Raw genomic sequence first — 15,886 nt, forward strand, 5'->3', positions numbered from 1 at the left:
TTTATGAAGAGACCATCTTTCCAATAGTGATATACTTATTTAATCCTCATAGACTAAAAAAAACAATTTTACGTACGTCAGTCTGTCAACAATCTGTTAGCTTGTTGTTGTGAAAAAAAANCTTCCAGTTTTATGAAGAGACCATCTTTCCAATAGTGATATACTTATTTAATCCTCATAGACTAAAAAAAACAATCTTACGTACGTCAGTCTGTCAACAATCTGTTAGCTTGTTGTTGTGAAAAAAAAACAACAACAAAAAAAACCCCAACAATCTCAGCTCAAACTTGAAAAAACTAAATGAACAAAATTAACCGGTTTGTTCTTCAGTGGGCAAAACAAAGGAGATTAATTTAAAATAGTAACTGCACAGGGTACAGACAGCTGTTCTTTTATCACTGTGGAAATGCACAGAATGAGAGCAGGTAGGAAATAGAAGTCTTTGTGGATGTGTAGCAATCAGCGCTGAACTTTTTCAAAGCCATAATTAGTCAGTGTCCTTTCTCATTTCCTTTATCCTCCCTCTCTTTCTCCGCATTCAGCAAAAAGAAAGAAAAATTAACAAAAATAAAACATCTTCTTGTGATCATTAAAATGAGAAAGTGGACGAACAGCTGCTTGCAACAAAATAAACACATTTAACACCAATGCTCCACAGTGCGCAATCACAGAGGCCTGAGGAGACAGCTGTCCGCCTCTTTTTAATTACAGTGACGCTCATCTCTTTCAGTCCTCTCCCAACTTTCTAGACTTCTTTGTCTTCATTTGGAGCTCTTTGCATTTCAATTCTGTGTCCTGCTTTGCTACGGTATTACTCAAACTGTAAAACTTACAGATGTGGAGATCAGCGCAACGCTCGAAAGCAGTCGGTAACATTTGAAACTCGAGATAGCAGCTGGCAGAAAAAATGTTCACCCCAACATCCATAATACATATTTTTTCCTCTTAATCTTAGCGCTATTAATCAGTCCAAATTGTTTTGGTGAGAGGTGTCGAAGGTTGGAGATATGGGCCGTAGAGATGTCTGCTTCTCTCAAAATAATGTAACTGGATGGCACTCTTGTGGCGCTCAAAGCGCCAATAAATGAATGAATGAATAAATAAATAGATATAGTAATTAAATAGAATAACTCAACAGCTATGTCTCTTTCCAGATATCATGACCCAGTTATATTAAACTGCTTTATTCCATGTTTTATTTGCTTATTCCATGTTTTTACTGGTTGAAATTTGTCTATTGCAATCTGCAATCCTGAGTCCCACTAAATATCTCACTCTGTACCTTTAAGTAACTATTGCACAGCTAAAAATGTTATAAATAAATTATGGAATTATAACTGCTGACCGGCGAGTTAAGTCGAAGTGCTGCTGTATTGACTCAGAGTGTCTGACACTCTTAGGGAGGAGTTGAAAAGTTTGATGGCCACAGGCTGGAATGACTTCCTGTGCTGCTCCTCGGTGCATCTCAAGGGAATGAGTGGGTGGGAGACATTGTCCAAGTTGACACATAACTTTGACAGCGTCCTCCTTTCTGACGCTGCCACTAAAGAGTCCGGCTTCACTCCCACAATGCTGTGGATCCGTTTTTTGAATCTGTTGACATCCACTGTCCTCAACCTGCAGCAGACAGGACAGTGCTGAGCACCGCAGACTCACGAAACATCCGCAATTTCACAGCAATGACTTATGAACAGTGGTGGAAGAAGTATTTAGAGCCTTTACTTGAGTAAAAGTACTAATTCTACATTGTAGAATACTCTGTTACAAGCTTAAATCCCGCATTGAAACTTTACTTAGGTAAAAGTAAGTAGCGAAATTCAGGAAAAAGTATTTAAATATTGAAAGTATTGAAAAAAAAGTTTATATATATATATGTGTGTGTGTGTGTGTGTGTGTGTGTGTGTGTGTGTGTTATATAAGTTATAAATTAATACACAAAAAACACCCAGGAAAAACAGAATTATTTAAATAAAAATAGAAAATAACATCCTAAAACCCAACATTATCAAACCTCTCAAAATTTTAAAAAAGAAAAAAAAAAACACCCCACAAAACTCTATTATTTTAAAAAAATGAAAAAAAAGATAAAAAACACTCCCAAAACTCGCAAAAAAAGAAAAAAAGAGGAAAAGACTTAAATGTTTATCAACATAGGAAATTCATTTTCTGTCAATCAACAGATTGATTGATAAACTAATCATTGCAGCTGTACTTGTATAAACTGTTAAGCAATTTGATATATGACAAAACATCCTGTGCTATAAACTCTTATGTTTTTTATGAAAAAAAGAGTTCAGATACATGTTGTGCAGTAAAAAGTACAATATTTCCCTATAGTATAAAGTAAGTATAAAGTGACATGAAAAGATAATACTGAAATTTGTACTTAAGCACAGTACTTGAGTAAATTTACATATGTAGTTATAACAGTTATAGATAGAGTGGTAACAGTTATATATTGGATTTTCCAAGCCACACATATGACTGATATGTTGATTTCATAATTTGAGTTTTGCATGTATATATTTTTCCGTCTCCACCACATAATGTACCATACCATTAAACCTTGAACGGAAATAAAGGCTCATCCTTTTGTTCTCTCTGACACTTAATTAGATGCCACATAAAGGATTTCTATAATTATATTTACTTTATAAAACTCAAATGTTAACCTTTTAGAAAATGACATATGCAATTATAGGGCATGATCTACCATATGAGGAGGAGGGCAGTAACCTACCATTCTACTGAGTATTTCCACATAGTACCCATTACAAAACACATCTTTGCATTTTCTGTCATTATGGTTTGGGCAGGGTGATGCTATTTTCCAGCGCACAGAAGAAAGAGGAGAGAAAGGAGGAGGACGTGTTTGGAATAGTGCCCTCTTTCCTGCAGCTGTAGCGGAGAGGAGGGACAGGTCCTCTGGGAGTAATTGTATGCTTTTTTGTGTTTCTGTCGGAACAACACATTTCTGGCTTGTAAAGGCTATGAGATGTTTGATTAAAGCTTTGCCACAAAAAAAGAACAGACTGATTACGGGGGAAATTATAAGGGGTTCAGAATGGTTATGCTGTATAACCCTCAAAATGGGGGAAGAAAAACAAATCAAGAAAGAGAAAGGACGGATGCAGTCAACACATTGCGCCGAGGTCTGCCAACATTCGGGGAGGACAATGGGCTCTAAATGGCAGCTTTGTATGTAATTAAGCATCATTCCTGTAAAACACAGGCCTCTTTCCCATTTGTCATTCTCTCTGTTCATCGTTTGGCTGCATTTTCATGAGGAACAATATGCTGTACGAAAGCACAATTGTTTTCTCTAGATCCCAGGGGAACACTTGTGAAACTTTAAAATCTGCTTTTACCGTGTTTATCAGCCAACTTGTATTAGAAGAAACAATTATTAACCAACACCACAACATACCACAATTATTTTTTAAAGATGTTTCTGTTCTTGTTGTATTTATCTCATCTCATATTGGAAAAATATCTTTAGATTTAGCTTCCTAAACTGACTGTGGGAAGGTATCAAGTATTTTCAAGTCAAAAGGCTCAAGTCCAAGTAAAGTCAGGAGTCATTGCTGTTGAAGTCTAAATCAAAAAGTCTTTTTTGATTTTGTCATATTGAGTCTAAAGTCATCACATTTGTGCATATGTGTGTTTAAGTCAGTGGTTCAAGAACAGAGTATTTAGACTTTTTAGGGATGCACAATAATATCGGTACGTCATCAGTATTGGCAGATATTGGCTTTAAAATAAATATTGGAATTAGCCAACATGCTGATTTCTGCTGATATCTCAGACTGATATTTTTTCTTACTGACAAAAGTGAACATGTATAAAACATCAACCATAAGACAACCCAATAATAAATATTACATACATTAAAAGCATAATATGATGTTAATTCATTACAGAAGAGACCTGATGATCACTAAAATTAGGTGGGGAAAAATGTGGATATCGATATCAGTTATTGGTTAAATGAGTTGTTATATATCGCATATATTGGTTAAAAAAAAAACAAATATTGTGCATCCCTAGTGAAAAGTACATTTCACTGTGAAATATAGGGGACTTGAAGAAGTGTAAAGTAATATAAAATGGAGATACTCAGGCTGCATAAAATGCATTTAAGTACAGTCAAGTGCACGCTGTCAAGTGCCAGCCAAATGCACCACTTACCAGCCAGAAATTAATTAGCATATTCGAAATATTTTTTATCTTTTAAAATATTTTGTTAAACATAGTCAAAAAAATTTTTTTTTTTAACATACTCATTATTTAGATACTTATTATTTCTGCTTTCTTACTAGTGTCTATGCTGTACAGAGCGACGTCATTGTATTACAGTTTCTCCTCAGGGGATCAATGAAGTATTTATGATTCTGATTTTAAGGCAACTGAATTGGCAAAAAGGAAAATACTGGAACATGTCCTATTTGATGATATCAAACTGCATCAGTGGTCTCTAGCATAAATTGCCCTCTCCTAAAACATGTCCTCATTACTTTCCACATCACATAATTCAGCTTCCAACTGACCCAAATAGTAAAACAACGAAGAACACAGTCGCTTGCAAATGGTTAAAAAATGTTTGTGCACAAAAATAAAAGCACTCAGACAAATGTGTATAGAAGCAGTCAGTGAGAGCACTAAACTGTACGTGCAGTGTTTCTCTCTTTAGAAAATCTTCTGCTCTCTGTGTGCCGAGAGGGAACGCTGCGCTCAGGCATTGTCTCCTTATCTGTTGGTTATTTTACTGTGACTTTATTTTATCTTTTTCTTTTTGTAAGCTTTTGTTGATCTGCGCGCCTAAGCCTCAGTAAATCTTTTGAGTTTTGGCAATCATGTGTCTGCACCCCAAACAGATTACAGAGAGATTATCTTCATTAACCAGGTACCCAGTCAACAGTACAATGGCTCTATTTTCGCTAAATTGACATGTTTTGTCAAAGCATATTTAGAAAGACTGTTGCCTAGGCACCCAGCTCTCTTTGCTATTAAAAAATACAGAGTTGACTTTCTTCCAAGCAACCATGCAGCAGCTTTGACACAAGCCAATTTGGGGTTATTTTGCTTGCTCATCTCATTATAGAGATAAAAAGAGACTTGCTGCATTAGCAGCACTGTAAGTGTGTGAGTCTGGGCCATATTCTGGCTTTATTTGAACAGTTGTTTTTGGACAAAGGATTATCAATGTTTATTTGGTAGGTCTATTTATTTAAAAGAGATATAACCTTAACAGTTTGACTGTCATTAGACTCAAAAACATCTTTATTGGCCCAGTATACATATACTAGGATTTTTACTCTGTTCGTTTTGCATGGATCCCAATGTGCTTTCACACAAATAGACATAACAGTTAGGGACCACAAAGCTGGACAAATAAGACATGTCTGTCTTCACAAATGTGAAAGAACAGGTTTTTATATATACCCTAAATAATATATAAATGTAAAGCACTTATGAATAACGATAGAAATTCAAAAATAGGAATATTTATATATAGGTCAATGTTTTTTTTAATCATAAACTTAGTTATTAGTGCAAATTAGTAAGTAATTAGTGCAAAGAAATAAATATTGAATGGGTGCATGGACTGGATGATTATGCAGGCCTGCCCACAGAAATTTGCTGAGACCCCCAAAAAAGGTCCAGTGAAGCAGTTTGCAGGATATTGCTTGCCAGGTTGCTCATTATGTTGTCCCCATGTTTACAAAAGAAATCAAACAATTTTGACAATTTTTCAGTTTTTAGAGGTTTAGATAATCATGAAAGTTGTCTAAATTTAGCACTAATGTGAAAAAAAATGTTGGAACAACTTAATTTTATGGGGGTAATTAACTTGAAACGTATATGAATATAACGATTTAGAATATCTTTTCAGTAATGTGGAAAACTTGTACGGGTTATCAACTTAAAAACTAGTGTTCATAATGACCATGTTTATTAAAATACATTTTAAAGTTGATTCCTTGCAAGAATTAAGATTTTCATAGTATTTAAAAGGAATTTTAAAGTGTAAATGTACTGTTACCATAATTATGAACAAATGTTTTTTTCAAGTTGATTACTTGTAAAAAAAAAGTCCAACAATGTTTTCCACATTATTTAAAATTAATTTTAAAGTGTTATGTACTGTAATTATGAACAAATGTTTTTTTAAGTTGATTACTAGTAAAAAATTAAATTTGTCCAAAAATGTTTTCCACATTATTTAAAATTAATTTCAAAGTGTTATGTACTGTAATTATGAACAAACGTTTTTTCAAGTTGATTACTAGTAAAAATTAAATTTGTCCAACAATATTTTCCACATTATTTATATGGAATTTTAAAGTGAATTATAATTAATTACCATAATTATAAGCACAGTTGATTCCTCATAAAATTATTTCATTGCAACTTTTTTTTTCTCCACATTATTTTAAAGGAATTTTAAAGCCTGTTTTCAACTTATGAACCGAGTGTTTTGAACGTGCTGCTCTTGAACACACCCACCGCCTTGCTCTCTCAGCGGTAGATTTGATTGGACACACCGCGAGCTGAGCTGAGGAACATGGGAGACGACTTGGGTGACGAGTGGTGGGCACACGAGGCTAATTCAGGTATTTTGCTTAACCTTTCTGCCATTATATCGTTTAAAATGTTCTGGAAACTTGTGGCACGAGACGTTTTCGGTGTATGTTTATAAGTGAACGAGCGACGTTAGCAGGTAGCTGTCACGAGAAATGTCAGCTGCTAACTGTAAGCTAACGTTAGCTAAGCGGCTGTAAAGTTAACTTAAACCACATTCTGAGAACCGGTAACGTCCGTTACCATGGCGACAGGTGTTTGTGTAGTTCACCTGTGGATGTGCGGATGGGGAAAGTTGGGTGTTTGTAAACACGAGTTGTTAAAAGCACAAGGTGCGTGCTAACACGTGTGTTGTTATGTGTGTGTGTGGATCATGCCAGTGGATAATTATGGTGAAGTTAATGTTGCTGTAACGTTGTCTGCCATGTTTGTACCTTAAAACTTAAAGTTAGCTCTCTTTTATACACAACTTTCTGCATGGGTTCTGCCATGCCCAGCTTCATCCCCAAACATCAACAGAGGAAGTTCCCTGCGGCTATTCCTCGCATAGCTTCATGAACTCTGCATACCAATAGAGGGCAGTCCTGTACCTTAAGGATTATTGGCCTGATTGCTTTGGACAGCAGAGTGTTGCTGCGGTGCCCAGCAGAATAAGATGATGCTGAGAGTGTATTTTCAGGAGGTGAAACTATAAAATCTTACTTACCAAACAAAAAGACATATTCTCGTTATCTCTTACTTACATATACAAAAAATAAACAAAAAAAAAACCCACTTGTGGAAAGTACTAAAGTACTGCAGTCAGGGTTTAAAATTAAATTTAAAAAAAATGTTTTTATTAATTAAGTGCAAGACAAACAAAACACAAACAGACCACATCAACAAACAAATAAACATCCCATAGGGACTTCATTAAGAGTCCAAGATAGTTTAACCACAAAATCTACATGTTGTCACAAAAGCTTGACGGACAGACGTTCTTACTGAAAATAGGGACCAATAAATGTCTCATTAGGACAATATATCCTTAATCATCTCTCCTCAGACTCAATAAACTTCCCCCATCTATCTAGGTAACCTTGGTTATTTGTATAAAATCCCTCCAAAATAAACTGGTGTTTAAGGAAACCCTTAAATCTGTAGATGTTTAAGGATTCTGTCTCAGTTGCCTTGTAAATGAACATTTTTCCCAATAAGATGATTAAAATTTACAATATAGGTCTTTCTGTAACATCTCTCAACATCACAGAGAAAAGATCCAACTCCATGTTCATTAACTTTTTTTTGCATATTCCAAAATCTGCCAGCCCCTCAATTATATTTTTTTTAAAAATATTTTACCTGCATTTGGCTGGTGGCTAGTGCTAATGTCCAACCTTGACTGTATTTAAGTGCATTTTATGTACTTAAACTTTACCTGAGTACCTCAATTTTGTGTTTTTTTTTTCAGATTTTTATGTTTTTTTTATTACCTGTTCACTTTGCCAATAATAATAACAAATATTGGTTTTGTGAAATCTGCATAGATCAGCATGTTGGCCAATTCCAACATTTCATGTTAAAGCAAATATCTGCAGATACTGATGATGTGCTGTTATTACCGCACATCCCTAAAAAAAAAATACTTGCACCACTGAAATAAACACATACTTGCACAAATATCAAGCTCAGCACTTTCATGCAGAAGAGAAATGTGATGCAAGTTCACATTCCGGAAAGTAAAATGCAATTAACAGTTTTAGCAATCATTGGCAAAGGCCATATGCATCATGACATGACAAGTGGGCAAAATTTTCCTCCAAACATCTTTAATTAAACTGCACAGAGAAACTTTTTACTATTTCTCACAGGTTCTCATTTTTAATTCATGTATTATAAGGTAGTGTTTGTGCTGTTGATGACAAAAGAACCTGTTGAAGTTGAATGGTCTGCTGTCCAGCTTTTTATCTTTACAGATGAGGAAAAATGACAGAGTTTTGATTGCTGGCTGTGTGGCATCACCCACTACTTATATAAGAGAACAACTCATTTGTAACACGTCTTTTAATGTTGTGGAATCATACCGTACTGCAGTCATTTCATTGCCACTTGTTCATGATTTTTTTCCCCCCAGTATCCTGATACTGTCTAGATATCTGAATTACTATCACAATTCTTCAATATACTTTCTGTTATAAACGTTGTTGTTTTGTAACATTGGCTGTCGTGCTGAACGTGTTGCAGTTGCAGGCCTGTTGGGCATTCTTAGGTCAGTGTCTTCCCTGTATGTAGTGAGGTAGATTTTGCATTTTTCTGTCCTGTTTTGGGAGTTCTGCTGCTTGGTCTTTTGGTCTTGGGAATCCTTGTTGCACCAGGCTTTTTCAGCAATCGCAGTGGAATCTGATAGGAGAAAAGAGGCATAATTGTCTATGAGGAGTTGTTCACCAAATATTCACTCTTGAGGGCCGTGACACAAAGCAAGATTTGTGTTTTAGTGATGTATAAAGAGTCTAAAGCCATAGTTTTCTGTCCTAGGATTGGATGGGATTAACTTTTTAAATCCCCAAATGCGAAACTCATTTGCCACCATGGTCAGCAAACAACAACAAGACATAAGACAAGTAAAGTACAACATTCAACAATAAATATAGCACCAGGCATATAGTCCCTGAAGGAGCACAATAATCCACCACAACAACGATAGTGAAATGCTAAAAAATATTTATACAACTGCCTCTGAAAATGAAAGAAAAAGAAAATGATAAATAATTAAAAATTTAAAAGAAAAAAAAATACTATTAAGGAGCTACAAAGGATGCTCTCTTTTAACCTGGCTAAATCACCATGGTTACTTTGTGGCAAACTTAACCTGGTCAGGAGCAGATTATGTTGTGAGTATCGTCTTCAGATCAGCTGAAATGCGCCAGCAGTGTCGACAACAGTGTTGCTATTTATGTTAAAACTTTTTTAATATTCTTTGAAGGTGGAATAAGGCAGCACACGATGAATAATTTTTAAGTTTAAAATGACATGCTGAATGCTTCACTTTACTTGTTTTATGTGAACATGCCCAGAGCCTTAAGCAGAAAGCCTGAGTAAACACAGTTGATAACCACCTTTTTCATACCTGTTATCCCTGAACGAGGCTGTGGGGGGATGTCAAGCCAGCTCAGTCAAAGAGAGCCTGGCTCTGTTCAACTGGCTTTGTGGCACAGCCCCCTGCAGTTTTATTTACATGTTAGTGTTGCATTTGTTGCTTGTGTTGGGGGTTGCACTTTTGAAAGTGGAATTTATGGTCACAAGTTTTGTTTAGACGCTTTAGCCACACCATGGGGCAATGAGCTACTATCAAAGGCATTTTTCCTTTTGTGAAAATCATAAAAAAAAGCATCCACAAAAGCATCAATGTAACACATCATGTACCCTTTATATCAGAAGATGTGTGCATCTTTTTTTTTTTTTTTTTTTGGTTGGCTCCTTTTCCCCTGACTGACATCTCGTCTTTACTCGCATTTGTATGCACTGCTTGACAGAAAAGGCTGTGAGGCTGACTGAAAATTGACAAGACAGAAAAGGAGAGTTGAAGTCTGTTAGATAGAGCATGGGACTGACTTTGAAGTCTTAACAATTAAGAGCAGATTCGTGAGAAGCAGCATGACTGTTATGGCAATGTGTCCTGTGGCTAAATTCTCACACTAATGACAGATCTTCTCACGAGGCCTCTGTCACGCTCCAGTCTGCCCAAAACTGTCATCAAATACCTCATCTGGTTCCCACCTTGCCAACCGGTGATGTCACCGTGGTTAATGTTTCCCCATGTTTGTTATCATATACCTGCTATGCTTGGCCTCTGCCAGCCTTATGATGTCCCCCAACACTGACAGCTAGTTTCTTATTTAGATGACACAGCTCATCACGACTTGTATTGAAGCTTTTTAACAGGCCATTTATTTCTGCCACACTATTTCACCATGCAGTTAGTGGTGTTGACCGTTTTGAAAAGCTGATCTGTGACTATGATTTATTTTTTAGGGTTGAAATTTATTTAAAGGAATTGGCTGACCTAAATAGTCAAGTCAGTGTGTTTATAGAGCACATTTAAAAACAGCAAATGTCGACCGAAGCGCTTTACATGCTTTTACATACATGCTCTTTTCAGTCTCTCAAATATGGAGATTTCCTGCTTTTTGCTGTTTACATCATAGTAAAAGTAAATAAAGAAACTTTTCACTAGTTTCTGATAATTTATACCAAATGACTAATCAAGGAAATGATCAGCAGATAAATCAATTCAAAATTTAGAAAAAAAGGGCAGTAAGGAAATGATCTGAAAATTATTAAAAAATGATGGAAAAATTTCCAGAAAAAGACATTCAAAAATAATTATTTTATATACAGAAAAAGGAATATATGTATTTTTAGCACTTTCTTGATACCAATTTATTTGTTGTTGTTGTTATTTTTTACTTTTTATGCTTATTTTTTGATAATTTGCTCACAACCTTTTTCTCTACGTTTTATTTTGCTGATTTTTTTGCCATTTCTTGTTAAAACCCATGTTTTTGAAGGTTTGAAGGTGCTCATGATTGAAAGGGTTAAGTGACTCTCAGACCACTGACCAATTTTCAGTCTGATACTTTCAAGCTTCACATCCTTTTTTAAGATAAGAAGATTTAAATAACTAATCAGAAAAGTAAACAAATCGAAACGACCCATGAATTGAACTTCATCATTTGTCTGCTTTGTGAGGTTTAGCCGGCAGGAGATGGCGTGTGCTAAATGCTTTGCCTGCTGTGGTAACAGAAGTGGCTAACAAAACAAGACTGACCTGCAATGGTATGCCAACTGCTGCTCCTTGCTCCAATCGCAAAGCAGTTTTTTTGTCAGTTAATAAGGAAAAACTAATTAAATTTCTTAATGGATTTATGCAAGAGTAAAAAGGGGATTTAAGAAGTGTGTTTAGGCTCTGGTAAATACAATTTATGTTCAGAATTTGTGACCCAACAAAAAGGCAAAGAAAAAGCTTTTAGTAGTCTGTCCACCATAAAACCCGAACAGCCCCCTCACCACTAGGTGATCCAAGTTTTATTGTGGCAGAAAAACATGAGCTGAGTTTTCCAGTACATATCTGAAGGTGGTTTCACACTCATTTAAACACACACATACACACATACAGAGTTGTGAGGAATTTTCTGTGGTTGAGATAGTGGGTGACTCAACTTTTGAATCAAACTTTGCAAACACAAAATGATCAGATATGTGTTGGATTTGCAGCGCTGTGCAGTGTGGAGTTAGCCCAGGAGGGAAAAAAAACATCAAACCATTATTTTTTTGTCTTTTCTGATTCCAACTGTTTTGCATTTAAACTGGCTGGCAACCTATTAGATTTGTTGATGCCAAGCTCCTCTCAAAAGAATTCAAGGTGAAAATCAACACAAGCACTTTAATGAACAGAAAAAAAGCACATTAATGAAACAGAAAAATGCAAAAAAAAAAATCACACATTTGGTTGCAATGATTTCTCACTTAGCTCTCATACAGGAGACACACATGTCATACAGTGAATAATTAAAGGGTTGTTAAAGTCAGTCAGTCTAGGCACACAATAACTGCATCAATTAGATTTTGCAAAGACTCCAGTAGGACAAATACGACAAAGCATTTATTTGACAATTGTTACAAACACAACAAACTTAAGGTACTCATTAGAGAAAGTGTTTTTGTTGTTAAGTCCATGAATGTGACTGAGAACAGATTTCCAGATTGAATTGGAAGAATCAGTATCGGGCCTGATCAACGCATTGTTTAATTGATCGGGATTGGTTATTTTGAGCGTGCGCCCTGCACGATCCTTTGTTTGCGTGCGCCGTCACAAAGGTGTCGAGAACAGAGAGCACGATTTGCAGCAGATATTTAGATTTTATTGTACTGCTGCTACTCCAATAAGTAGAAACTATTTTTTTCAACTGCTAAGCCAATTCAAGTGGAACTGAAGTTTTTATTGTTCATTTTTAGTAAACTGGTTTTATTATAATCCTGTAATGAACAGAATTGTGACAGATTTCTATTGCTGTGATTGTGAATATTAACCTTAAGATACAACACGACTTGGAAGTGGAATTGTGATTATATTACTCATTTATAGTGTTCCTTACTTTTATTTCAATGCAACAAGTGGGTTTGAGAGTATTTTCTGTAGACATATTTAGTTTGTTTACTTGGTTATTTTATTTAAAAAAGAGTTGCTGTACTACGAGGAACTGAGAGCAATTTCTAAAGACATATTATTTTCTTTACTTAGTTATTTTTATGTTTAAAAAATGCAACACTATGCAGAATTGTTTTAAGAGGCATGTAAAAATATATTTAGTTGTTTTGTAAAAATAAAAATAAAAAAAACCTTAGGAACTCTGGCCAAAAATTTTAATGCAGCCCTTTTTTCTTGTGTTGCATTGTAGAGCTATTAAAGTGTCAAGCACAAACACTGGCTTGATTTTAATAACTTAATAACTAAGTATTGCAAATGACTCAGATCGTGGTAAAGAAAACTTGATCGGGACATCAAGTCTAGTTTATAATCTATACATCTTCACCTAATCACAAAGGCCACTTACTGTAATATTCGAGGAATGTGAAGCTGCAGAGGTAGCAGGTGATATCGTTATGCTACTTGTAATCTTGCCAACGCCTTTGACATGACATCCATTGGCAAGCACTTGAGTCCGTTGCTCATGTCGAAGATAGTATGGCCCAACAGGCTGCGGGATGCTGTGGGTCATACCATTCAGAGACTGGATATAGGGGCTCCCCAGATGGATATGGATCTTGTTATCCTCCGTGGCGATGATACTGGGGTTCGTGTCGGTGCTGTTGGACCGCTGATGCTGCCAGGTGTTCTGCCGCTCTGGCGTCTTGCAAAAGACTGTCTGATGTGCAGCCTCTGGTTCTGGAGAACAGGTCCGGACTGTTACGATCTGAATGGGGGAGTTGTTGTGGTCAGGGGTTGCAGAGCGTGATGAATTTGGACTTAAAACCCGAGACATGGGTGTACTGTCAAGTGGGGAGACGGTGCGGTCAGGGCTCGAAGGCGGGGTTTTAGTATTAACTGCAGACAGAGCTGAGTTCTGGATGATGGTAATTCTCTGTTTCGGTGAGGCGCCGGTTGTTGGTATGACGGCTGTGCTGGTGTAAGATGTTGCTGCGTCTCCGGTGGGGCTGCTGATCTCGAGCGTGGCTGTGTTGAGTATATGGTGTGGGGTTACTTTGATGTGCAAGGGCTGCCCTGGTGTGTGCGTTAACATCATCACCTCTCCGTTAACCGTTTGGTGCATATCCATGCCATTGGCTGAATGGCTGCTGTATTGACTGATGTTATTATTTGCACTGTTTAAGCTGTTCATGTTGTTGACAAGAGAGCTTCTTCTGTTTATGACTTCTGCATTGTGGTTTGGATCCTCATTCTCCTCATCTAGTTTCTCGCTGTAGTCTGCAGGCTCGGTCTGAACCTCTTTGGTGGTTTGATGAATATCTGAAAAGTGTTGTCTGTCTGCATCAGGTGAAAGACTCTTGATTCGTCTATGCCTGTCCAGCTCGCTACTCAGCTCCTTCATCTCCCTGGCCAGCTCTCTGTTACTGGCCTCCTGCTGGTTAAGTTTTCTCTGCAGCACGGAGTGATCCGTCTGAACTCTGCAGATGGACTCCTCGGTTCCCATCAGCTTCTGGAGTTTCTCCTTCAGGGCGTCCACCTCTCTGCCTAATAGTCTGGACTTCACCTGCTCCTTCTGAAGGCGGCAAAGGAGAAGGTGTTCCTGGCTGACCTCCTGCTTCTCTGCCTGCTCGTACCTGGAGAGCTCCCTCTTTGCAGCCTCCAGCTCCTCTGTTAGAGCCTGAGTCCTCCTCTGTTCATCCTTCAACCTCTTTTGCAGTGACTCAAAGTCCTCCTCCACCTTCATCAGTTCTTCCTCCAACACCTCCTTGTCTTGCAGTCGTTTTCGCAGCCTATCCAGCTCCCGGGTCAGTTCTTTGACCTTGTTGTCCTCTGTTTGGCATTGATGATTTGGAATAGAGCTGTACTTCTCCTCTTTTTCTTTCCTGTTTTCCAAAACTTGTAACCTTTTCTTCATTATAGTTATTTTGCTCTGTAGCTCTCCGTTCCTCTCCTCCTCTGTTTTTAGTCTGTCTTGGAGCTCGTGTTTTTCCTTTGCTATGCCCTTAATCCTTTCCTCTAAATCTACCTTTGACCTCAGTGCCTGCTGCCTCTCCTCTCTCAGTCTTTCTGTCATTGTTGCCAAATTGCTCTGCTCGTTTCTTTTTCCTTCCTTCCTGTTGAGTTTCTCCTCTGCTTGGTGGAGCCTCTCGGCCATGGTCTTTCTGTCCTCCACCAAAGCTACTGTCAGTGACCTGAGCTTGGCCAGGTCCTGCCTAATCACCGCCTCGCTCTTTTCCAGCTGGCCCTCACTGGCCTCCAGCTCTCTCACCCGAACTTTCAGAGTGTCGAGCTCACCGGACAGCATCTTACTCGCCTCCCTCTCTCGCTCCAAGCTGCCCTTCAGAATACTGCAGTCCTGCTTGCTCTTACCTAAAGCCTCCTCTAACCTGTCCAGTTCACTGATCCTGCCGTTGAGTTTATCCACCTCAACTTTCAAGCTGCGGCAGTGGCTCGTCTCCCTCGCAAGTCTGCGGTCCAGGTCTCGACACTGATCCCACATGCGTATCAGCTCCTCGTCCTTTCCCTCCATTTCCACGACTCTCCTCCTCAGGACCTCGACCTCTGACAGCAGGCTCGGGGCTGTCATGATGTGTCTTTGGTGGAAGATGGAAACTTGATTGAGGTGCAGGGATTTGAGCCCCTCTTTCTGTGCACTTGCACTGACCTCCTGCTTGATGTGGTCAGTGATGGCGGTCAATTCTTTGACACGATGCCTCTGCTCCTCCAGCAGCTCGCTCAGGCTCCGTTGCTCCTTCACAACCAACAAAGCAAAAGCTTTCAGCTTGGTCAGCTCGTCCTTGAGAGTTGATACTTCTCTTTCACTTTTCTTCTCCTTTTTTTCCTGGTATTCTCTCTCCTTCACAATCAGCAGCTTGAGTCTGTAGAGAAAAAACAAATGTCAAACTTATGTTGTGGCCTGGTTTTATTGTGTAATTGACTCATATTTCAGCCTCCAAGGACATTTTGTAGTGTTTATTCTTAACCTCTTGGCCAAAACTTTTAAACACAAATAATTTCCTAAGTTGTATATTTCCAGCATAAACATTTATTTAAATTTTCAGAAGAATTTGAATCACATTTTCCTCCCTATTTGAACTTCTACAGAAGCTAGTAATA

At 37.6% G+C, this 15,886-nt stretch overlaps 2 protein-coding genes across 2 annotated transcripts in view; one reads left to right on the top strand and one right to left on the bottom strand.

Moving 5' to 3' along the window:
* The window catches only part of ddias (DNA damage-induced apoptosis suppressor), a 39,044-nt gene extending 32,436 nt beyond the window's left edge, over positions 1–6,608 (top strand). The window contains exon 7 of the mRNA XM_042494171.1: positions 6,440–6,608. The gene's annotated coding sequence lies outside the window, so the exon portion shown is untranslated. The remainder of the gene's footprint in view (positions 1–6,439) is intronic.
* A 5,923-nt stretch (positions 6,609–12,531) lies between these two features.
* LOC121948736 (filamin A-interacting protein 1-like) lies at positions 12,532–15,646 on the bottom strand. The gene has a single exon (XM_042494172.1). The coding sequence runs from the start codon at positions 15,354–15,356 to the stop codon at positions 13,155–13,157; it is 2,202 nt and encodes a 733-aa protein (XP_042350106.1). The 5' UTR covers positions 15,357–15,646; the 3' UTR covers positions 12,532–13,154.
* Positions 15,647–15,886: the final 240 nt, after the last annotated feature.

This window comes from Plectropomus leopardus, chromosome 10, assembly GCF_008729295.1.
Source record: "Plectropomus leopardus isolate mb chromosome 10, YSFRI_Pleo_2.0, whole genome shotgun sequence".
Taxonomy (NCBI): domain Eukaryota; kingdom Metazoa; phylum Chordata; class Actinopteri; order Perciformes; family Serranidae; genus Plectropomus; species Plectropomus leopardus.

What these genes read in the sequence shown, in the direction of transcription:
- LOC121948736 (XM_042494172.1), bottom strand. Translation starts at nt 15,356, where the DNA reads ATGACAGCCCCGAGCCTGCTGTCAGAGGTCGAGGTCCTGAGGAGGAGA.